Below are 24,120 nucleotides of genomic sequence, written 5' to 3' on the forward strand. Positions count from 1 at the left end.
CTAGAGATCTAGGATTCCTTACTCTTTCAAATGATGCACCTCTGCACAACTTCTGAATTTAAACTGTTTCTGTACTGAACTCAGTCAGGTGACATGAGTATATTGTTGTGACTTTCATCTCAATGAGTTCCCTTAGCTCATTTGCATTTCCCCAGTCGTGTGACAGGTGAACTGTGTTGTATTAGACTGATGGAGATGTAGACTCACTGCTTGGTTGGTGGAGTTCTCCAATTGAACGTAGGTTTCATTGTTGACTCCAGTGGTGTTGTAAGTGATGTTGAATGTAATTATCAACGCAAAGGAAGTATTTGATATCTCTGAGGTAACAAATCAAATGATAAGTGAGTAATTAGTTTACATATTTCAAAGGCATGACATTGCTGTACACAGTAGAACATGCAAGTTACAAGCAAAACCTACGTTCATAGGTGTAGTTGAGCACTTGAGTAGAATCACTGAGGTTTGCCTGTCTAGAGTCCAGCAGAATTTTGGTCGCACTGAGGACCAAACTCTCACTGGGAACAGGAGAGGAGGAGCTGAACAGCATATGGCTTTTCACCACTGCAGACAAACGACTGGAAGAAAATGAAACATTAGGATTAATTTTCTTCAAGGTTCCCTCAAGAGGAAAATGTCAATGTACACGAAATATCTCTGAAATCTGCTGAACATACATTTGTGTTTGAGCTGCTGTAGAAGTCACCAGCAGACTGGTTGGACTTGTTGGAGAAACTGTTGTAGATGGAGCTACAAGAGAACAACATGAAGTCATCAGTGAATTAAGGATTAATTGGTATATTTCTCAGTGAAAATGTGGACGATGTCGTGATCTATAACGTACCACTCAGGGTCCTGAGCTCGTCAAGGAAGCTGATTGGTGTTACAGTGTCTCCATCTTGGAAGCTGTATTCCACGTCTCCTTGAATCTGGTTTCCAATGGATCTGTTCAGAGACAGTGAATGATCAGTCATTTTAAATTCTTGTACTGCACAGATTCAGGACAATTCGGTGCCGGTCTAAACTTACGTAAAATTGGAGCTCTTGGCTTCAAACTGTGGTGAACCAGGTTTATTCAGCAGTGTGTTTAACTGGAGACACAAACAGATATTTTGAGATAAAATGATGAATAATGGGATGTCCCTTACATTTCATGTACTTTTCATAATTGCATTTAAAGCTGAAGGCACTTTTATATGTGTGAATCAGGATTCAAACCAGTCTTACTCATGATCAAATCATAAACAATTGCTACCTTGACACCACCTTCTGATTAACAGAGAATTTTCAGGCATAAATTCATAGCTGACTACATACTGAATTATCTGGGTCAGCACCTCCAGAATCATGAAGCCCGCTGGAAGTTGCTGAACAGATCTAGAGATCTAGGATTCCTTACTCTTTCAAATGATGCACCTCTGCACAACTTCTGAATTTAAACTGTTTCTGTACTGAACTCAGTCAGGTGACATGAGTATATTGTTGTGACTTTCATCTCAATGAGTTCCCTTAGCTCATTTGCATTTCCCCAGTCGTGTGACAGGTGAACTGTGTTGTATTAGACTGATGGAGATGTAGACTCACTGCTTGGTTGGTGGAGTTCTCCAATTGAACGTAGGTTTCATTGTTGACTCCAGTGGTGTTGTAAGTGATGTTGAATGTAATTATCAACGCAAAGGAAGTATTTGATATCTCTGAGGTAACAAATCAAATGATAAGTGAGTAATTAGTTTACATATTTCAAAGGCATGACATTGCTGTACACAGTAGAACATGCAAGTTACAAGCAAAACCTACGTTCATAGGTGTAGTTGAGCACTTGAGTAGAATCACTGAGGTTTGCCTGTCTAGAGTCCAGCAGAATTTTGGTCGCACTGAGGACCAAACTCTCACTGGGAACAGGAGAGGAGGAGCTGAACAGCATATGGCTTTTCACCACTGCAGACAAACGACTGGAAGAAAATGAAACATTAGGATTAATTTTCTTCAAGGTTCCCTCAAGAGGAAAATGTCAATGTACACGAAATATCTCTGAAATCTGCTGAACATACATTTGTGTTTGAGCTGCTGTAGAAGTCACCAGCAGACTGGTTGGACTTGTTGGAGAAACTGTTGTAGATGGAGCTACAAGAGAACAACATGAAGTCATCAGTGAATTAAGGATTAATTGGTATATTTCTCAGTGAAAATGTGGACGATGTCGTGATCTATAACGTACCACTCAGGGTCCTGAGCTCGTCAAGGAAGCTGATTGGTGTTACAGTGTCTCCATCTTGGAAGCTGTATTCCACGTCTCCTTGAATCTGGTTTCCAATGGATCTGTTCAGAGACAGTGAATGATCAGTCATTTTAAATTCTTGTACTGCACAGATTCAGGACAATTCGGTGCCGGTCTAAACTTACGTAAAATTGGAGCTCTTGGCTTCAAACTGTGGTGAACCAGGTTTATTCAGCAGTGTGTTTAACTGGAGACACAAACAGATATTTTGAGATAAAATGATGAATAATGGGATGTCCCTTACATTTCATGTACTTTTCATAATTGCATTTAAAGCTGAAGGCACTTTTATATGTGTGAATCAGGATTCAAACCAGTCTTACTCATGATCAAATCATAAACAATTGCTACCTTGACACCACCTTCTGATTAACAGAGAATTTTCAGGCATAAATTCATAGCTGACTACATACTGAATTATCTGGGTCAGCACCTCCAGAATCATGAAGCCCGCTGGAAGTTGCTGAACAGATCTAGAGATCTAGGATTCCTTACTCTTTCAAATGATGCACCTCTGCACAACTTCTGAATTTAAACTGTTTCTGTACTGAACTCAGTCAGGTGACATGAGTATATTGTTGTGACTTTCATCTCAATGAGTTCCCTTAGCTCATTTGCATTTCCCCAGTCGTGTGACAGGTGAACTGTGTTGTATTAGACTGATGGAGATGTAGACTCACTGCTTGGTTGGTGGAGTTCTCCAATTGAACGTAGGTTTCATTGTTGACTCCAGTGGTGTTGTAAGTGATGTTGAATGTAATTATCAACGCAAAGGAAGTATTTGATATCTCTGAGGTAACAAATCAAATGATAAGTGAGTAATTAGTTTACATATTTCAAAGGCATGACATTGCTGTACACAGTAGAACATGCAAGTTACAAGCAAAACCTACGTTCATAGGTGTAGTTGAGCACTTGAGTAGAATCACTGAGGTTTGCCTGTCTAGAGTCCAGCAGAATTTTGGTCGCACTGAGGACCAAACTCTCACTGGGAACAGGAGAGGAGGAGCTGAACAGCATATGGCTTTTCACCACTGCAGACAAACGACTGGAAGAAAATGAAACATTAGGATTAATTTTCTTCAAGGTTCCCTCAAGAGGAAAATGTCAATGTACACGAAATATCTCTGAAATCTGCTGAACATACATTTGTGTTTGAGCTGCTGTAGAAGTCACCAGCAGACTGGTTGGACTTGTTGGAGAAACTGTTGTAGATGGAGCTACAAGAGAACAACATGAAGTCATCAGTGAATTAAGGATTAATTGGTATATTTCTCAGTGAAAATGTGGACGATGTCGTGATCTATAACGTACCACTCAGGGTCCTGAGCTCGTCAAGGAAGCTGATTGGTGTTACAGTGTCTCCATCTTGGAAGCTGTATTCCACGTCTCCTTGAATCTGGTTTCCAATGGATCTGTTCAGAGACAGTGAATGATCAGTCATTTTAAATTCTTGTACTGCACAGATTCAGGACAATTCGGTGCCGGTCTAAACTTACGTAAAATTGGAGCTCTTGGCTTCAAACTGTGGTGAACCAGGTTTATTCAGCAGTGTGTTTAACTGGAGACACAAACAGATATTTTGAGATAAAATGATGAATAATGGGATGTCCCTTACATTTCATGTACTTTTCATAATTGCATTTAAAGCTGAAGGCACTTTTATGTGTGTGAATCAGGATTCAAACCAGTCTTACTCATGATCAAATCATAAACAATTGCTACCTTGACACCACCTTCTGATTAACAGAGAATTTTCAGGCATAAATTCATAGCTGACTACATACTGAATTATCTGGGTCAGCACCTCCAGAATCATGAAGCCCGCTGGAAATTGCTGAACAGATCTAGAGATCTAGGATTCCTTACTCTTTCAAATGATGCACCTCTGCACAACTTCTGAATTTAAACTGTTTCTGTACTGAACTCAGTCAGGTGACATGAGTATATTGTTGTGACTTTCATCTCAATGAGTTCCCTTAGCTCATTTGCATTTCCCCAGTCGTGTGACAGGTGAACTGTGTTGTATTAGACTGATGGAGATGTAGACTCACTGCTTGGTTGGTGGAGTTCTCCAATTGAACGTAGGTTTCATTGTTGACTCCAGTGGTGTTGTAAGTGATGTTGAATGTAATTATCAACGCAAAGGAAGTATTTGATATCTCTGAGGTAACAAATCAAATGATAAGTGAGTAATTAGTTTACATATTTCAAAGGCATGACATTGCTGTACACAGTAGAACATGCAAGTTACAAGCAAAACCTACGTTCATAGGTGTAGTTGAGCACTTGAGTAGAATCACTGAGGTTTGCCTGTCTAGAGTCCAGCAGAATTTTGGTCGCCCTGAGGACCAAACTCTCACTGGGAGCAGGAGAGGAGGAGCTGAACCGAAGCTGAGTGTAAACTATTGCAGAGCTGCAATTAAGAGAGATTTTGTTAATTATTTTTATATTAAGTTTTTTTTTTATTTAGTTATCACCTGTCCAGGGACTACAGATGAAAATTTGCTTATTAGCTGCCTCTGGTTCTTGTGGAAACTTAAATTTTGGTTAATGTTTATTGTCATTGATAAATAAAAATACAAATATTTTTTGTTTTGATTTTGTCACATTATATATTATTATCCAGTTAATACTTACATATTTCTCACTGGTACGTTCACTCCTGATGTTTGTTGAGTGGTTGTTGTTGTGTTGAGTGTTGTTAAATTGTTCAATTTTTCAGTATTTTGTACTGATATTGGGACAATAGGCATGTCTTGAGCAACCGTTGTAGTGTTTACTTTCATTGTTATCACAGATGTTGCTGATGTAATTGTGGGATTGGATGTTGGTGATAGTGTTGTAGCAGTTGTTGCAGTTAATTGTGTATTTGTTTCAGCAGTTGTTGGTGCAGCGTTTGTAGAAGATTGATGTGTCGATACAATTTCAGTCAGCAAACTTGTATTTGTGGATGTTTCAGTAAGAGTGCTTGAACTAAATGTAGTTTTTGAAGTATTTGTCTCAGCAGGGGTGGTTTTAGTGGTTGCAGCAGTAGAGGTGTTTGAAGAAGATATATTAAGTAAACCCATTTTGTCTGCACCCAGTGTTGCCCCAGTCATTGTTGGTGCTGTAAATGTATTGGTGGATGCTTCAGTATTAGTAATTGCACCTTCTGTACTTCTGGCAGAAGATGATACATTAGTAGATGTTGCAATGTTTGTACTTGTGAATGGCTCAGCAGTTGTGCTTGGAAACTCTGTAGCAGAAGTTGTTTCAGTAGATGCTGTATATGCTCCAGTAAAAGTGATTGCAGTCTCTGTACTTGTGATGGTAGTTCTCTCAAGGGTGTTTAGTACTGCACTTGTAAAAGTGGATGCCTCAGTGTTTATAGCTGAAGCATCTGTACTTGTGGCAGTGCTTGTCTGAACAGTTGTTGGTGCTGCACTTGTTGTGGATGCTTCAGTGGTAGTAGTTGACAACTCATTAGCTGTGGCAGTGCTTCTCTCAACCATGGTTGGTATTGCACTTGTTGATGCTTCAGTGATAGTAGTTGAGGCCTCTGTACTTGTGGCAGTGCTTGTCTCAACAGTTGCTGGTGCTGCACTTGTTGTAGATGCTTCAGTGGTAGTAGTTGAGGCCTCTGTACTTGGGGGACTAGTTGTTGGTTCTGCACTTCTTGTTGTGTATGCTTCAGTGGAATTCGTCAAAGCCTCTGTACTTGTGGAATAAGTTGTAATATAAGTTGTTGGTGCTACACTTACAATCGTGGATGCTTCAATTGAAGTGGTCAAAGTTGTTGTTGCACTTGTAATTGTGGATACTTCAGTGGTAGTAATTGAGGTCTCTGTACTTGTGGCAGTGCTTGGCTCAGCAGTTGTTGGTGCTGCACTTGTTGTGGATGCTTCAGTGGTAGTAGCTGAAGCCTCTGTACTTGTGGCAGTGCTTCTCTCAGCAGTTGTTGGTGCTGCACTTGTACCTATGGATGCTTCAGTTGAAGTGGCGAAAGCTTCTATAATTTTGGATGTTGTTGTAATAAAATTTGTTGGTTCTAAAATTCTTGTGTTGGATGTTTCACTGGAAGTACTCAAAGCATCTGTAGTTGTGGCACTGCTTGTCTCAGCAGTTGTTGGTGCGGCACTTGTAGCTGTGGATGCTTCAGTGGAAGTGGTCAAAGCTTCTGTACTTGTTGGAGTAGTTGAAATAACAGTTGTTGTTGCACTTGTAGTTGTGGATGCTTCATTTGAAATGGTTGGGGTCTCTGTACTTGTGGACGTAGATGTCTCAGTACCTGTTGTGTCTGTACTTGTGGAAGTAGTTGTAATATCAGTTGCTGATGCTGCACTTGTAGATGTGATTGTCTCAGTAGCTGTTGTTTCTGCACTTGTAGTGGTTGATGCTTCAGTTGAAGTGGTCAAAGCTTCTGTACCTGTGGGAGTACTTGTAATTAAAGTTGTTGCTGTTGCACTTGTAGCTGTGGATGCTTCAGTGGAAGCGGTCAAAGCTTCTGTACTTGTGGGAGTAGTTATAATTAAAGATGATGGTGTTGCACTTGTAGCTGTAGATGCTTCAGTGGAAGTGGTCAAAGTATCTGTACTTGTGGAAATAGTTGTAATATCAGTTGTTGGTGCTGCGCTTGTTGTTGTGGATGATTCAATTAAAGTGGTTAAAGCTTCTGTACCTGTAGGAGTACTTGTAATTAAAGATGTTGGTTTTGCACTTGTTGTTGTGGATGCTTCAGCTGAAGTGGTCAAACCCTCTGTACTTGTGGGTGTAGTTGAAATAACAGTTGTTGTTGTTGCACTTGTAGTTGTGGATGCTTCATTTGAAGTGGTTGGGACCTCTGTACTTGTGGACGTAGATGTCTCAGTAGCTGTTGTTTCTGTACGTGTCGCTGTAGATGCTTCAGTGGAAATGGTCAAAGCTCCTGTACTTGTGGAAATAGTTGTAATATCAGTTGTTGGTGCTGCACTTGTAGTTGTGAATGCTTCAATTGAAGTGGTCAAAGCTTCTGAACTTGTTGATGTAGTTATAATTAAAGAAGTTGGTGTTGCACTTGTAGCTGTAGATGCTTCAGTGGAAGTGGTCAAAGTTTCTGTGCTTGTGGAAATAGTTGTAATATCAGTTATTGGTGCTGCGCTTGTAGCTGTGGATGATTCAGTTGAAGTGGTTAAAGCTTCTGTACCTTTGGGGGTACTTGTAATTAAATGTGTTGGTGTTGCACTTGTTGCTGTGGATGCTTCAGTTGAGGTGATCAAAGTTTCTGTACTTGTGGAAATAGTTGTAAGATCAGTGGTTTGTACTGCGCTTGTAGTTATGGATGTTTCTGTTGAAGTGATCAAAGCTCTTGTACTTGTGGGAGTAGTTATAATTAAAGATGTTGGTGTTGCACTTGTAGCTGTAGATGCTTCAGTGGAAGAGGTCAAAGCATCTGTACTTGTGGAAATAGTTGTAATATCAGTTGTTGGTGCTGCACTTCTAGTTGTGGATGCTTCGGTGGAAGTGATCAAAGCTTCTGTACTTGTTGGAGTAGTTGAAATAACAATTGTTTGAACTGCACTTGTAGTTGTGGATGTTTCATTTGAAGTGATTGGTGCCTCTGTACTTGTGGATATAGATGTCTCAGTAGCTGTTGTTTCTGTACTTGTGGCTGTAGATATTTCAGTGGAAGTGGTCAAGGCTTCTATACTTGTGGAAATAGTTGTAATATCAGTTGTGGGGGCTGAACTTGTAGTTGTGTATGCTTCAGTTGAAGTGGTCAAAGCATCTGTACTTGTGAAAATAGTTGTCATATCAGTTGTTGGTGCTGCACTTGTAGCTGTGGATGATTCAACTGAAGTGATTAAAGCTTCTGCACCTGTGGGAGTACTTGTAATTAAAGGTGTTGGTGTTGCACTTGTCGCTGTGGATGCTTCAACTGAAGTGGTCAAAGTTTCTGTACTTGTAGAAATAGTTGTAGTATCAGGTGTTGGTGCTGCACTTGTTGCTGTGGATGCTTCAGTTGAAGCGGTCAAAGTTTCTGTACTTGTTGATGTAGTTATTATATCAGTTGTTGATGCTGCACTTGTAGTTGTGGATGCTTCAGTTGAAGTGATCAAAGCCTCTGCACTTGTAGAAGTGATTGTCTCAGTAGCTGTGGTTTCTGCGCTTGTAGTTGCGACTGATTCAGTGGAAGTGGTCAAAGGTTCTGTACTGGTGAGAGTAGTTGTATTACCAATTGTTTGAACTGCACTTGTAGCTGTGGATGCTTCATTTGAAGTGGTTGGTGCCTCTGTACTTGTGGATGTAGATGTCTCAGCAGCTGTTGTTTCTGTACTTGTGGCTGTAGATGTTTCGGCGGAAATGGCTAAAATTTCTATTCTTGGTAGAATAGTTGCAATATCAGTTGTTGGTGCTGCGCTTGTAGTTGTTGATACTTCAGTTGATGTGGTCAAAGCTTCTGTACCTGTGGGAGTACTTGTAATTAAAGTTGTTGGTGTTGCACTTGTAGCTGTGGATGCTTCGGTGGAAGTGGTCAAAGCTTCAGAACTTGTAGGAATAGTTGTAATATCAGTTGTTGGTGTTGAACTTGTAGTTGTGTATGCTTCAGTTGACGTGGTCAAACCTTCTGTACTTGTGGGTGTAGTTGTAATAACAATTGTTGATGCTACACTTGTTGCTGTTGATGCTTCAGTTGAAGTGGTCAAAGCTTCTGTACCTGCGGGAGTACTTGTAATTAAAGTTGTTGGTGTTAGACTTGTAGCTGTGGATGCTTCAGTGGAAGTGGTCAAAGCCTCAGTACTTGTAGGAATCATTGTAATATTAGGTGTTGGTGCTGAACTTGTAGTTGTGTATGCTTCAGTGGAAGTTGTCAAAGGTTCTGTACTGGTGAGGGTAGTTGTAATACCAATTGTTTGAACTGCACTTGTAGCTGTGGATACTTCATTTGAAGTGGTTGGTGCCTCTGTACTTGTGGACGTAGATGTCTCCGCAGCTGTTGTTTCTGTACTTGTGGCTGTAGATGTTTCAGTGGAAATGGTTGAAACTTCTGTATTTGATGGAATAGTTGTAATGTAAGTTGTTGCTGCGCTTGTAGTTGTTGATGCTTCAGTTGAAGTGGTGAAAGCTTCTGTACCTGTGGGAGTACTTGTAATTAAAGTTGTTGGTGCTGCACTTGTAGCTGTGGATGCTTCAGTGGAACTGGTCAAAGCCTCAGTACTTGTAGGAATCGTTGTAATATCAGGTGTTGGTGCTGAACTTGTAGTTGTGTATGCTTCAGTTGAAGTGGTCAAAGCAGCTTTACTTGTGGAAATAGTTGTAATATCAGTTGTTGGTGCTGCACTTGTAGCTGTAGATGTTTCAATTGAAGTGGTCAAAGCATCTGTACTTGTGGAAATAGTTGTAATATCAGTTGTTGGTGCTGCACTTGTAGCTGTAGATGTTTCAGTTGAAGTGGTCAAAGCATCTGTACTTGTGGAAATAGTTGTAATATCAGTTGTTGGTGCTTCACTTGTAGCTGTAGATGTTTCAGTGGAAGCTGTCAAAGCTTCTGTACTTGTGGAAATAGTTGTCATATCATTTGTTGGTGTTGCACTTGTAGCCATGGATGATTCAGCTGAAGTGGTTAAAGCTTCTGTAACTGTGGGAGTACTTGTAATTAAAGGTGTTGGTTTTGCACTTGTTGCTATGGATGCTTCAGCTGAAGTGGTCAACACCTCTGCACTTGTGGAAGTGATTGTCTCAGTAGCTGTTGTTTCTGCACTTGTAGTTGCGGATGATTCAGTGGAAGTGGTCAAAGGTTCTGTACTGGTGAGGGTAGTTGTAATACTAATTGTTTGGACTGCACTTGTAGTTGTGGATGCTTCATTTGAAGTGGTCAAAGCCTCTGTACCTGTGGGAGTACTTGTAATTAAGGTTGTTGGTGTTGCACTTGTAGCTGTGGATGCTTCAGTTGAAGTGGTCAAAGTTTCTGTACTTGTTGATGTGGTTATTATATCAGTTGTTGATGCTGCACTTGTAGATGTGGATGCTTCAGTTGAAGTGATCAACACCTCTGCACTTGTGGAAATTATTGTCTCAGTAGCTGTTGTTTCTGCACTTGTAGTTGCGGATGATTCAGTGGAAGTGGTCAAAGGTTCTGTACTGGTGAGGGTAGTTGTATTACCACTTGTAGCTGTGGATGCTTCATTTGAAGTGGTTGGTGCCTCTGTACTTGTGGATGTAGATGTCTCAGCAGCTGTTGTTTCTGTACTTGTGGCTGTAGATGTTTCGGTGGAAATGGCTAAAATTTCTATTCTTGGTAGAATAGTTGCAATATCAGTTGTTGGTGCTGCGCTTGTAGTTGTTGATACTTCAGTTGATGTGGTTAAAGCTTCTGTACCTGTGGGAGTACTTGTAATTAAAGTTGTTGGTGTTGCACTTGTAGCTGTGGAAGCTTCAGTGGAAGTGGTCAAAGCTTCAGAACTTGTAGGAATAGTTGTAATAGCAGGTGTTGGTGCTGAACTTGTAGCTGTGGATGCTTCAGTTGAAGTGGTCAAAGTTTCTGTACTTGTTGATGTGGTTATTATATCAGTTGTTGATGCTGCACTTGTAGTTGTGGATGCTTCAGTTGAAGTGATCAAAGCCTCTGCACTTGTGGAAATTATTGTCTCAGTAGCTGTTGTTTCTGCACTTGTAGTTGCGGATGATTCAGTGGAAGTGGTCAAAGGTTCTGTACTGGTGAGGGTAGTTGTAATACTAATTGTTTGGACTGCACTTGTAGTTGTGGATGCTTCATTTGAAGTGGTTGTTGCCTCTGTACTTGTGGATGCAGATGTCTCAGCAGCTGTTGTTTCTGTACTTGTGGCTGTAGATGTTTCAGTGGAAATGGTTGAAACTTCTGTATTTGATGGAGTAGTTGTAATGTCAGTTGTTGCTGCGCTTGTAGTTGTTGATGCTTCAGTTGAAGTGGTGAAAGCCTCTGTACCTGTGGGAGTACTTGTAATTAAAGTTGTTGGTGTTGCACTTGTAGCTGTGGAAGCTTCAGTTGAAGTGGTCAAAGCTTCAGAACTTGTAGGAATAGTTGTAATAGCAGGTGTTGGTGCTGAACTTGTAGCTGTGGATGCTTCAGTTGAAGTGGTCAAAGTTTCTGTACTTGTTGATGTGGTTATTATATCAGTTGTTGATGCTGCACTTGTAGTTGTGGATGCTTCAGTTGAAGTGATCAAAGCCTCTGCACTTGTGGAAATGATTGTCTCAGTAGCTGTTGTTTCTGCACTTGTAGTTGCGGATGATTCAGTGGAAGTGGTCAAAGGTTCTGTACTGGTGAGGGTAGTTGTAATACTAATTGTTTGAACTGCACTTGTAGTTGTGGATGCTTCATTTGAAGTGGTTGGTCCCTCTGTACTTGTGGATGTAGATGTCTCAGCAGCTGTTGTTTCTGTACTTGTGGCTGTAGATGTTTCAGTGGAAATGGTTGAAACTTCTGTATTTGATGGAGTAGTTGTAATGTCAGTTGTTGCTGTGCTTGTAGTTGTTGATGCTTCAGTTGAAGTGGTCAAAGCCTCTGTACCTGTGGGAGTACTTGTAATTAAAGTTGTTGGTGTTGCACTTGTAGCTGTGGAAGCTTCAGTGGAAGTGGTCAAAGCTTCAGAACTTGTAGGAATATTTGTAATAGCTGGTGTTGGTGCTGAACTTGTAGCTGTGGATGCTTCAGTTGAAGTGGTCAAAGTTTCTGTACTTGTTGATGTGGTTATTATATCAGTTGTTGATGCTGCACTTGTAGTTGTGGATGCTTCAGTTGAAGTGATCAAAGCCTCTGCACTTGTGGAAATTATTGTCTCAGTAGCTGTTGTTTCTGCACTTGTAGTTGCGGATGATTCAGTGGAAGTGGTCAAAGGTTCTGTAATGGTGAGGGTAGTTGTAATACTAATTGTTTGGACTGCACTTGTAGTTGCGGATGCTTCATTTGAAGTGGTTGGTGCCTCTGTACCTGTGGATGTTGATGTCTCAGCAGCTGTTGTTTCTGTACTTGAGGCTGTAGATGTTTCAGTGGAAATGGTTGAAACTTCTGTATTTGATGGAGTAGTTGTAATGTCAGTTGTTGCTGTGCTTGTAGTTGTTGATGCTTCAGTTGAAGTGGTCAAAGCCTCTGTACCTGTGGGAGTACTTGTAATTAAAGTTGTTGGTGTTGCACTTGTAACTGTGGAAGCTTCAGTGGAAGTGGTCAAAGCTTCAGAACTTGTAGGAATAGTTGTAATAGCAGGTGTTGGTGCTGAACTTGTAGCTGTGGATGCTTCAGTTGAAGTGGTCAAAGTTTCTGTACTTGTTAATGTGGTTATTATATCAGTTGTTGATGCTGCACTTGTAGTTGTGGATGCTTCAGTTGAAGTGATCAAAGCCTCTGCACTTGTGGAAATTATTGTCTCAGTAGCTGTTGTTTCTGCACTTGTAGTTGCGGATGATTCAGTGGAAGTGGTCAAAGGTTCTGTACTGGTGAGGGTAGTTGTAATACTAATTGTTTGGACTGCACTTGTAGTTGTGGATGCTTCATTTGAAGTGGTTGGTGCCTCTGTACTTGTGGATGCAGATGTCTCAGCAGCTGTTGTTTCTGTACTTGTGGCTGTAGATGTTTCAGTGGAAATGGTTGAAACTTCTGTATTTGATGGAGTAGTTGTAATGTCAGTTGTTGCTGTGCTTGTAGTTGTTGATGCTTCAGTTGAAGTGGTCAAAGCCTCTGTACCTGTGGGAGTACTTGTAATTAAAGTTGTTGGTGTTGCACTTGTAGCTGTGGAAGCTTCAGTGGAAGTGGTCAAAGCTTCAGAACTTGTAGGAATATTTGTAATAGCTGGTGTTGGTGCTGAACTTGTAGCTGTGGATGCTTCAGTTGAAGTGGTCAAAGTTTCTGTACTTGTTGATGTGGTTATTATATCAGTTGTTGATGCTGCACTTGTAGTTGTGGATGCTTCAGTTGAAGTGATCAAAGCCTCTGCACTTGTGGAAATTATTGTCTCAGTAGCTGTTGTTTCTGCACTTGTAGTTGCGGATGATTCAGTGGAAGTGGTCAAAGGTTCTGTACTGGTGAGGGTAGTTGTAATACTAATTGTTTGGACTGCACTTGTAGTTGCGGATGCTTCATTTGAAGTGGTTGGTGCCTCTGTACCTGTGGATGTTGATGTCTCAGCAGCTGTTGTTTCTGTACTTGAGGCTGTAGATGTTTCAGTGGAAATGGTTGAAACTTCTGTATTTGATGGAGTAGTTGTAATGTCAGTTGTTGCTGTGCTTGTAGTTGTTGATGCTTCAGTTGAAGTGGTCAAAGCCTCTGTACCTGTGGGAGTACTTGTAATTAAAGTTGTTGGTGTTGCACTTGTAACTGTGGAAGCTTCAGTGGAAGTGGTCAAAGCTTCAGAACTTGTAGGAATAGTTGTAATAGCAGGTGTTGGTGCTGAACTTGTAGCTGTGGATGCTTCAGTTGAAGTGGTCAAAGTTTCTGTACTTGTTGATGTGGTTATTATATCAGTTGTTGATGCTGCACTTGTAGTTGTGGATGCTTCAGTTGAAGTGATCAAAGCCTCTGCACTTGTGGAAATTATTGTCTCAGTAGCTGTTGTTTCTGCACTTGTAGTTGCGGATGATTCAGTGGAAGTGGTCAAAGGTTCTGTACTGGTGAGGGTAGTTGTAATACTAATTGTTTGGACTGCACTTGTAGTTGTGGATGCTTCATTTGAAGTGGTTGGTGCCTCTGTACTTGTGGATGCAGATGTCTCAGCAGCTGTTGTTTCTGTACTTGTGGCTGTAGATGTTTCAGTGGAAATGGTTGAAACTTCTGTATTTGATGGAGTAGTTGTAATGTCAGTTGTTGCTGCGCTTGTAGTTGTTGATGCTTCAGTTGAAGTGGTCAAAGCCTCTGTACCTGTGGGAGTACTTGTAATTAAAGTTGTTGGTGTTGCACTTGTAGCTGTGGAAGCTTCAGTTGAAGTGGTCAAAGCTTCAGAACTTGTAGGAATAGTTGTAATAGCAGGTGTTGGTGCTGAACTTGTAGCTGTGGATGCTTCAGTTGAAGTGGTCAAAGTTTCTGTACTTGTTGATGTGGTTATTATATCAGTTGTTGATGCTGCACTTGTAGTTGTGGATGCTTCAGTTGAAGTGATCAAAGCCTGTGCACTTGTGGAAATTATTGTCTCAGTAGCTGTTGTTTCTGCACTTGTAGTTGCGGATGATTCAGTGGAAGTGGTCAAAGGTTCTGTACTGGTGAGGGTAGTTGTAATACTAATTGTTTGGACTGCACTTGTAGTTGTGGATGCTTCATTTGAAGTGGTTGGTGCCTCTGTACTTGTGGATGCAGATGTCTCAGCAGCTGTTGTTTCTGTACTTGTGGCTGTAGATGTTTCAGTGGAAATGGTTGAAACTTCTGTATTTGATGGAGTAGTTGTAATGTCAGTTGTTGCTGCGCTTGTAGTTGTTGATGCTTCAGTTGAAGTGGTCAAAGCCTCTGTACCTGTGGGAGTACTTGTAATTAAAGTTGTTGGTGTTGCACTTGTAGCTGTGGAAGCTTCAGTTGAAGTGGTCAAAGCTTCAGAACTTGTAGGAATAGTTGTAATAGCAGGTGTTGGTGCTGAACTTGTAGCTGTGGATGCTTCAGTTGAAGTGGTCAAAGTTTCTGTACTTGTTGATGTGGTTATTATATCAGTTGTTGATGCTGCACTTGTAGTTGTGGATGCTTCAGTTGAAGTGATCAAAGCCTGTGCACTTGTGGAAATTATTGTCTCAGTAGCTGTTGTTTCTGCACTTGTAGTTGCGGATGATTCAGTGGAAGTGGTCAAAGGTTCTGTACTGGTGAGGGTAGTTGTAATACTAATTGTTTGGACTGCACTTGTAGTTGTGGATGCTTCATTTGAAGTGGTTGGTGCCTCTGTACCTGTGGATGTTGATGTCTCAGCAACTGTTGTTTCTGTACTTGAGGCTGTAGATGTTTCAGTGGAAATGGTTGAAACTTCTGTATTTGATGGAGTAGTTGTAATGTCAGTTGTTGCTGCGCTTGTAGTTGTTGATGCTTCAGTTGAAGTGGTCAAAGCCTCTGTACCTGTGGGAGTACTTGTAATTAAAGTTGTTGGTGTTGCACTTGTAGCTGTGGAAGCTTCAGTTGAAGTGGTCAAAGCTTCAGAACTTGTAGGAATAGTTGTAATAGCAGGTGTTGGTGCTGAACTTGTAGCTGTGGATGCTTCAGTTGAAGTGGTCAAAGTTTCTGTACTTGTTGATGTGGTTATTATATCAGTTGTTGATGCTGCACTTGTAGTTGTGGATGCTTCAGTTGAAGTGATCAAAGCCTGTGCACTTGTGGAAATTATTGTCTCAGTAGCTGTTGTTTCTGCACTTGTAGTTGCGGATGATTCAGTGGAAGTGGTCAAAGGTTCTGTACTGGTGAGGGTAGTTGTAATACTAATTGTTTGGACTGCACTTGTAGTTGTGGATGCTTCATTTGAAGTGGTTGGTGCCTCTGTACCTGTGGATGTTGATGTCTCAGCAACTGTTGTTTCTGTACTTGAGGCTGTAGATGTTTCAGTGGAAATGGTTGAAACTTCTGTATTTGATGGAGTAGTTGTAATGTCAGTTGTTGCTGCGCTTGTAGTTGTTGATGCTTCAGTTGAAGTGGTCAAAGCCTCTGTACCTGTGGGAGTACTTGTAATTAAAGTTGTTGGTGTTGCACTTGTAGCTGTGGAAGCTTCAGTGGAAGTGGTCAAAGCTTCAGTACTTGTAGGAATAGTTGTAATATCAGGTGTTGGTGCTGAACTTGTAGTTGTGTATGCTTCAGTTGAAGTGGTCAAAGCCTCAGTACTTGTAGGAATAGTTGTAATATCAGGTGTTGGTGCTGAACTTGTAGTTGTGTACGCTTCAGTTGAAGTGGTCAAACCTTCTGTACTTGTGGGTGTAGTTGTAATAACAATTGTTGATGCTGCACTTGTAGTTGTGGATGCTTCAGTTAAAGTGGTCAAAGCATCTATACTTGTTGGAGTAGTTGTAATAACAGTTGTTTCAGATGTTTCAGGAGCAATGCTTTGAGCCACTTCATTTGTGGACATGGTGGTCTCAGTCCATGGAGGTGTCTCATTTGCTGTAGTTAGAGTTTCTGAGGTTGTAAACATACTTATTGTAGCTGTAGAATGTTCCATGGTCATGATGTTTGCGATGGAGGTTTCATTTGACTGTGCAGGCGGTGTCGTTCTACAGAAACATTTTTTTAGCTGAGTACATTTTTATGATATTCACTAATACAATCACTAAATCACTGCAATTAGTTTTCGTGAGTCCAATAAGATAATTAGCTATAGTGTGACATGATTATTATATTTGATGTCAAATGTCATTATTGTCTGTGTTGTCACATTTTTATTTGTGATGTCATTTATTATTACAATGTGATATCACAAAGGTGCCATTTTGGAGGTATTGTTACAGCAATGTAAATCAGGAGTAACCTTATGTATCATTTATATTTTCAGCCGTTTTGACAGCATTTAAACTGGAGAAGCATAAGGAAGGTGCCAGGAATCTTCATAGAGATATTTTCATTGAGGTCAAAATGGACAAATTTCCCCAAAATTTCCCTATGACCAGACCATAATAAACTCAGTCCTTACATTGCAGCCTCTAACTTTGTATGTACATTTTACCTACCGTCATTTTCATGAAATGTGTGTTTACATGTGAATAATTCCCAAACTATAAACCCCTGGAACTCATGGGCATTTTTTCAATAGCTGGGGCAGGATGTTTTTACATTTTAAATGAAGGGCTGTGATTTTGACTGAACAGCAAAAGTACTGCTGCAATCACCGAAATTTGTGCTGAGCCTTCACTTAATAGTAATGTTTTTCCCATTAAAGCATGACATTATAAATATATTACATATTTAGGTTGTAATTGAAATGATGATGGAGATGATGATAAAGCCATGTTATTGTGTAGATTACAAGGGCTTAACATAGTACTGAAGCTGAAGCATTGCTCAACACAATTACGTTTAAAAAAATGCATTTAATTTTCATTAAGCAACCTAGGACACAGTGCAAAAATAAACCACACTCTCATCATCATTTTATCTTAGTTATATATTTACAGCCATATGGATGAACGAGAATCTAGCTAAGGATTATTCATTCATTATCTCTAACCGCATATCCAATTCAGGGTCGCGGTGGGTCCAGAGCCTACCTGGAATCATTGAACGCAAGGCGGGAATACACCCTGGAGGGGGTGCCAGTCCTTCACAGGGCAACACACACACACACACATTCACTCACACCTACGGACACTTTTTTTGAGTCACCAATTCACCTACCAACGTGTGTTTTTGGACTGTGGGAGGAAACCGGAGCACCCAGAGGAAACCCACGCGGACACGAGAAGAACACACCAACTCCTCACAGACAGTAACCCGGAGTGGGAATCGAACCCACAACCTCCAGGTCCCTGGAGCTGTGTGACTGCGACACTACCTGCTGCGCCACCGTGCCGCCCAGCTAAGGATTAACAAGATTTAAAATCTTTTTTTACTTTTTCCTACATGGGATTATAAGGAAAAGAAAAGTCTTAGAGTGCTCTAAATAAAACAGCCTAGACAACAGAACACCTCCAAAATGGCAGCAGAAACTAAGTTAAAAAATAATTATAGCATCTGCCAAATACTGATTGTTTTCATGAATAAAAATATTTACTCACGTTTGTGCTTCATTCCCGATAAACACACACCACAGACACACTGTTGTTAAATAAATATTATTAGACAATAATAAAAGAAATACAGTGAACATCATAATGTTAGAAGATTAAGAAGAATTTTCATCCATTTTTTTTCTGTCTATCTATTTGAAGATAGATCTAACAGAAAAACATATCGTCACTGTCCAAAGATAAACATTTATGTCCAAAATAATACATTTACAGGAGAAGGACAAAACCTTTTAACTTTAAAAGGAAAAAAAGATTATATTCAGCATAATTTTGGAGTGCTTATATTGCATTATTCATCATGAGATATTTAAAACATGTGAAGTATAGCTGCTGTTCAAATGATGTAGTAAACTAAACATGGAAATACATGTTTTACTTCTGAGAGTATGTAAGTAAATATTTGTTTAGTAAGAGTCTGCACAATATTTATTGTATAATGTCTGATATAATGTCCTCACATTTGAAACATAGTCCATATTTTAACATTATTACATATAACATATATTAACATTATTTTAAAAAAAAAGACTAATATGAGGCTATCTTCAGGTACTGATGATGAATATGAAATAAACTTAGGACTTACGTAATGTGAGGAATGTGTGTTTTCTGCTGCTGACATTTTTCTTGAGAATTAACCTGTGAATCAGAATCCGCATAAAATTCTGCTTTAATCCATATTTATCACTGCTGTAGGTCAGGTTCAATTTAGATTTCATTGTTTAATAATGGTAATTAAACTTAATAATACAGATTTATTATACATTTACAGTAGCTATTCATTGTTAATTCAGCTATAATTCAGCTTTACAGAAACTGAATTTTTTAATCATTCTTAAAAAAAAAAAAAAAGATTAATCTAAAAGAAGTATAGGTAAATGTTTTGAAATTTTTATCAAGCTCAGTAACATTTTTTCCAGGGTCAAACCCTGCAGAGCTGATGGTAGCTCTGTATCACTGTAGTGATTAAAAAACTGGAAAAAAGGCAATGTCCTTACCTTATTAACATCTTCAGAGTCATAATCCACCTAGAGTGTATCAGCATGTGTTGGAGTTTGTATAATAAATAAGAGTGTTATTTCTGTGTGTGTTTAATAAATAAGAGTGTTATATCTGTGTGTGTTTAATAAATAAGCGTGTGTGTATTTCTGTGTGTGGCAGAGTGAGTACAAGATGCTTCTGAAGGAATGTAGGAAAGTAGTGAAGGTTATTTATTTGCTACATTGACGCATTAGGGGTGGTTTTCATGTGTAATTCTCTATGCCTCACCCTGTTTCTCTCTCTCTCTCTCTCTCTCTCTCTCTCTCTCTCTCTGTCTGTCTCTCTCAAATTAACAATAACAGGTGTATATCCAACCTGTCATTATCACACCAAGAATTCCTCTTATACTTTAGTACTGACTCATTACAAAATACACACACACTCATTTAAATCAATAACTCAATATTCCTAAAGTTTTCCGTTCTGAGATTAACTTGCTTTAAGGAAATGTGCATTTTTGGCAAATGTATAACAAAATGAGCAAAACACTACTGCAGATCTCTAAAGAAAAAAATATGTAATTAAATTGGATTCTCCAGAGCAGCTGTACATGAAGCTAACATACTGGCTGTGGCATGGTGCACTTTATTGGTATTTTAAAATACAATATAAAGTAGTGTATTGCATTCTCTGGAGTGTTGGAGATTCATCCAGGACTTTCTGGACCAGTTGGACTAGTGTTCAAGACCAAGAACTTGTCATCCAATAAGTGATTTTCTGTTATCTGCTCACTCTGGATAATTGAATTAAGCAGTTCATAATTTTCTGAACTTTAGACCAATCAGAACATGTTCCATTTGTTTACCATCAAGACAATTATATATTTATACAAATTCAAGCAATAAAGAAATTATTCTTGCAGTGTTGTTGAAGGTTCCCAGTATCATTGAGATTTTTAAATTATTTTACTTTAATTAGGTTTTTTTTAAATGTGTAGATATTTCTGTTGTAAATGTGACAGTGTTGGTAATAAAGTCTGAGACACTGGAGGCTGCTGAAAACAGAGAAATGCCTGAGGCCTCAGTGTTTGAGCAGAACCACACTTAAAGGATTAAAGTGTTTGACAAGATTTGGTTGATTTTACTTAAACACAAAAGGAGTTTAGATATTTAAACTGTTAGTGCCTTATATCAAGAATTTTCAAAAACTGAAAAAATAAAAAAAAACTGAATAAACAATCCTGAATGAATATCTAACTGAAAAAATGAATTTTTATTTTTTTTATGAATATTTTTATTTCTGTTCCACTTTAGTTATTAAAGTAATTCATGTGGTCAACAGTCTTGCTGTCATTAGGTATGACATTAACATGCAAGTGTGTGAGTGCATGTGTATGTTATGTACCTAGATAGATAGGTAGGAAGTTATATATCACTATATATATATATATATATATATATATATATATATATATATGATAAGGGACAAAACATTTCAAAATATGAAAAACATTACTGTTACACCCACCAAGGGCAGGAAGTGGAAAGGAGTCCTCAGGGTCATTGCTAAACATGACATTGCCTGATTTATTCAAGATTAACAAGTTATAAATAAATTATTTTAAACTATATTCATTTAATTTAATGAACATTCACAGATCCTTCTTATTTAACTTTTTAAGTTTTTAAAAGATACAAATTTGTATTATTGCTAATTTCTTACATTTTAAGAAAAAAGTAGACTTTGCAATGTAACACAAGTTTTCTTCCTTATCTCAAGAATCAGTGATATATGAGACAGGTGTGTGTAGAACATTATGTTTAAAAATAAGTGCAATCATCAAGTTCTGATGGAGTTTGACGTGCTTGAAGCTCCACCCATAAACATGTTCCACTTGTTCTGTGCTTGACTTCATTGCATAACAATCTCAAATATGGGACAACAGCAGAAAACAAACAAATATAACAAAACCAATTAAATGATAAGGACTGATAAGAATAATAAGATAATGTGAAGGACTAGCATCCCCTCCAGGGTGTATTCCAGCCTCCCAGAACTGGACAATGAATGAATGAATGAATAATTGCACACACTGTTGTTTTGTTATTTCTGTATTTGGTATTGGAATTTTCCCATTTTCCCCTATGTGTATGTGTGTGTGTGTTTGTGTGTATATTATATATAATAAAAGTACCAGCTACAAAGTTCACATTCCAAAAGAAGGTGTGGTGTCCATCAAATTACAATCACATCTGAACTGTGAAATAAACCTGTCATTCCACTGTTTTAGTTACAGGTATATCCTCCTTAATTCACACACACACAAACATTGTAAACAGTCTTTTCTCCATGATTCCAGGGAACATTGCAAAGGCCTTAATTATTATTTGCTTAATAATAAACACAACGCTTTCCTTAACCTCAAACTTATTTTTACCTTACCCTAACTATAATCCTACCCCTGCACCTTATAGTAACTCTAATCTAACTATTATTCTAATTATAATTCTAACCCCATGAATTTGCTGCTTCCTGCAGCCTCTGTAGCATGGAGAATATAAGAGTTCAGCTTTAAGGACTGAGGTATTTCTTCTCAGTTTGTCCAACTGAAGAACAATCACAGTTGTTGTGGATTTTCATTGTTGCAAAGCATACTGTAGTTACACTTCATTGTAGGGTACGGCATTGGGTACATGGCAATGCTCAACCTGTGGGTTGCTTATGCCATGTCTTTGACACAGAAGCATAAATTTGCCTTTACATTAACTAAAACTGTAAGGCAAAGCAAGCTTATTTACAGATGACCTTTCATAAACAATAGAAATTCAAAGGAAAATACACTTACTGTAACCTTAAATTTAACCTTCACCCTATCTGCAATCTTACCTCTAACCCGAACCTATTCTGAAAACCTGATCTTAAAATATAACTTCAAGATTAAAATATGCGCACACATATACACAGTCTAATCTCTTCACTTCAGGCTTTATGCTTACCAATACACATAGTATCCCGTTACTTTATATCATGACTTTTATGTGTGTGTGTGTGTGTGTGTGTGTGTGTGTGTGTGTGTGTGTGTGTGTGTTTATTTGTGTGAAGCTGGAGATGAAGAGATGAGAAGCATGTGTCTGTTGTTTGCTTAAAGGATTATTTTGGGCGAGACCTTAACAGGTGGAATGTACCTGTCTCTGTCATGCACACACACAGACGCACACACAGACATACACACCTGTGCTAGGTGTGTCTTTGGAATCTCTCTTATGTAAATACTTTTCAGTTGTGAAATAGTTTCCTATTACACCACAAATAGCTTTTAGGTAAATAAAAATAAATGCAGGATTTGTTTCAAAGTACTGCACTTGTTTAATCTTTAAACTCAAAATCAAGATACAACAGTTTACAGTTTCCTATCGCTGATAAAAATAAATCTTATATTTGAGGAATGAGATATTATTTCTTATGTCAAATTAGAATTGTTAAACAACTCTCTTATCAGTCATTTGTTAGTTTATTTTACTAATAAAGATTTTTAGAGATAATACATACTGAAATACAAATATCTGAAATATGAACCACTAAAACATCTTTTCAGTTTAGTAATTGATCATAAGTATAATTTAGTGAATAATACAATCAATAGAATCTGTGATCTTTATTATAAATGAGATAAATATTCCCTCAGACAGATGTAGTTCTGTAGAAATGTAGACAAATGCAGATTATAGTGTTTATTTACTCTGATTTTCCCTGGGTTTAGTATTTACTGTCTTTAATATTTACAATCTATCCAGGTCATGATGATATGTTAATTTCTAGAAAAGTATTGATATTAGTTATTTATAATGTCATGTTAAAAATATAAATTACTTAATCAAGTTTCACACACACACACACACACACACACACATACACACACAGCTGAAACAGCTCAAAAATGAATTATAAATAATAATTATTTAAATAATAATGCATTTTTTTCAAAGAATATCAATATGAAAACAGCAATGTTTTGTTTACATGTGTCATTTTCACATATTTAATATGCATATTTAACATAAAATTTATCTCATCATTTTACTGTCAGCAACAAATATTTTCCACATTCTCTGTAAAGAGAAATCTTTATTATATTTCTGACTGAGATGATATGCTGTATGTAGTTACATGTAAAATAATGATACTTGATAATGTAGTAAGAATAGTAGTGTCCATTAATATTTGGAACTGAAAAATGCACAAAAGTAGTGTGTCCAAAAGAAAAAAAATAGTTCAGACACAAACGTAATTAAACTTTTTTCAGTACAAAGACTGGAATCAAAACATGTTATTATTTTTGTTAATTTAGACTTTGGTTTCTGGTTATCAGGGTGTTTTTTTTTATTATTCATTTAATATTTACACATTTCCAGCTGAAGAACACAGACATATCAGAGAAATGTCGTAATGCTTGTTTCTATGGTTTTAATTCTAACTCATTTGATTATGATATTGTTCAATATACCCTCAAATATTCTTAAATTTGAGAAAGGAACTTTCTTAAGTGGTGTTTAATCCAGAAATAAATATGTTTCATTTAATCTTAATTCCTGATCTGAGTTAATCATTTAAACATGTTTTTGCTAGTACGGACCACACCCGGAGAGGCTGAAATGGGGAGGTGAACTCAGAAGTATTTGGGGAGGAGTTCAGGGTGGCTTATGAATGTGTATGAAGCCGGACCCCCCATTGGATAAATGAATACGAGAAAAGGGTGGAGACGGGGTGGAGGTGGCAGCAGGTTTTAATACAGGAGGCTCGGTGGGCTTGATAAAGGCCGAACACGCCTCCGAATATGGGGATCAGCAGGAATGACCCAGCATGGAGGAGCGAGCTGACGTAATGAAGTAGTCAAGTCGAGATTCGTCTCCTGAACTAAATGAAGCGAGTTTGTCCGACGCGGAAATGATGTGAATTTGCAGGGTGTATATAGAGCTGAGAGGAGGAGTTTGGGCGTGGTCCTACTCCCAAAATTATGTTATTACATAACTTCAATTAATTTATTAAGCTAAAAAATCATGATGTTGTTTTCACTGTGCTGTTTTTATCAAAGTGTATTGTGTTTCAATTCCTATATATATTAAGGTAATACATTTACCCCATTTCTGTAAATGCCTGTCATTGGGTAAATTATAATGAAAACACTAATCTATGAAGTC

At 38.4% G+C, this 24,120-nt stretch overlaps 1 protein-coding gene across 1 annotated transcript in view; it reads right to left on the minus strand.

Moving 5' to 3' along the window:
- The window catches only part of LOC136705081 (serine-rich adhesin for platelets-like), a 34,829-nt gene extending 15,777 nt beyond the window's left edge, over positions 1-19,052 (minus strand). The window contains exons 1-21 of the mRNA XM_066678298.1: positions 18,940-19,052; positions 18,528-18,580; positions 17,930-17,969; positions 4,916-16,432; positions 4,543-4,691; positions 4,330-4,439; positions 3,775-3,836; positions 3,590-3,690; positions 3,423-3,495; positions 3,169-3,323; positions 2,956-3,065; positions 2,401-2,462; positions 2,216-2,316; positions 2,049-2,121; positions 1,795-1,949; positions 1,582-1,691; positions 1,027-1,088; positions 842-942; positions 675-747; positions 421-575; positions 208-317 (exon numbers count right to left, since the gene is read on the minus strand). Of these exons, the coding sequence (XP_066534395.1) occupies positions 208-317; positions 421-575; positions 675-747; positions 842-942; positions 1,027-1,088; positions 1,582-1,691; positions 1,795-1,949; positions 2,049-2,121; positions 2,216-2,316; positions 2,401-2,462; positions 2,956-3,065; positions 3,169-3,323; positions 3,423-3,495; positions 3,590-3,690; positions 3,775-3,836; positions 4,330-4,439; positions 4,543-4,691; positions 4,916-16,432; positions 17,930-17,969; positions 18,528-18,580; positions 18,940-18,962 (13,395 nt within the window). The 5' untranslated portion in view covers positions 18,963-19,052. The remainder of the gene's footprint in view (positions 1-207; positions 318-420; positions 576-674; positions 748-841; positions 943-1,026; positions 1,089-1,581; positions 1,692-1,794; positions 1,950-2,048; positions 2,122-2,215; positions 2,317-2,400; positions 2,463-2,955; positions 3,066-3,168; positions 3,324-3,422; positions 3,496-3,589; positions 3,691-3,774; positions 3,837-4,329; positions 4,440-4,542; positions 4,692-4,915; positions 16,433-17,929; positions 17,970-18,527; positions 18,581-18,939) is intronic.
- Positions 19,053-24,120: the final 5,068 nt, after the last annotated feature.

Source organism: Hoplias malabaricus, chromosome 8, assembly GCF_029633855.1.
Source record: "Hoplias malabaricus isolate fHopMal1 chromosome 8, fHopMal1.hap1, whole genome shotgun sequence".
Classification (NCBI taxonomy): domain Eukaryota; kingdom Metazoa; phylum Chordata; class Actinopteri; order Characiformes; family Erythrinidae; genus Hoplias; species Hoplias malabaricus.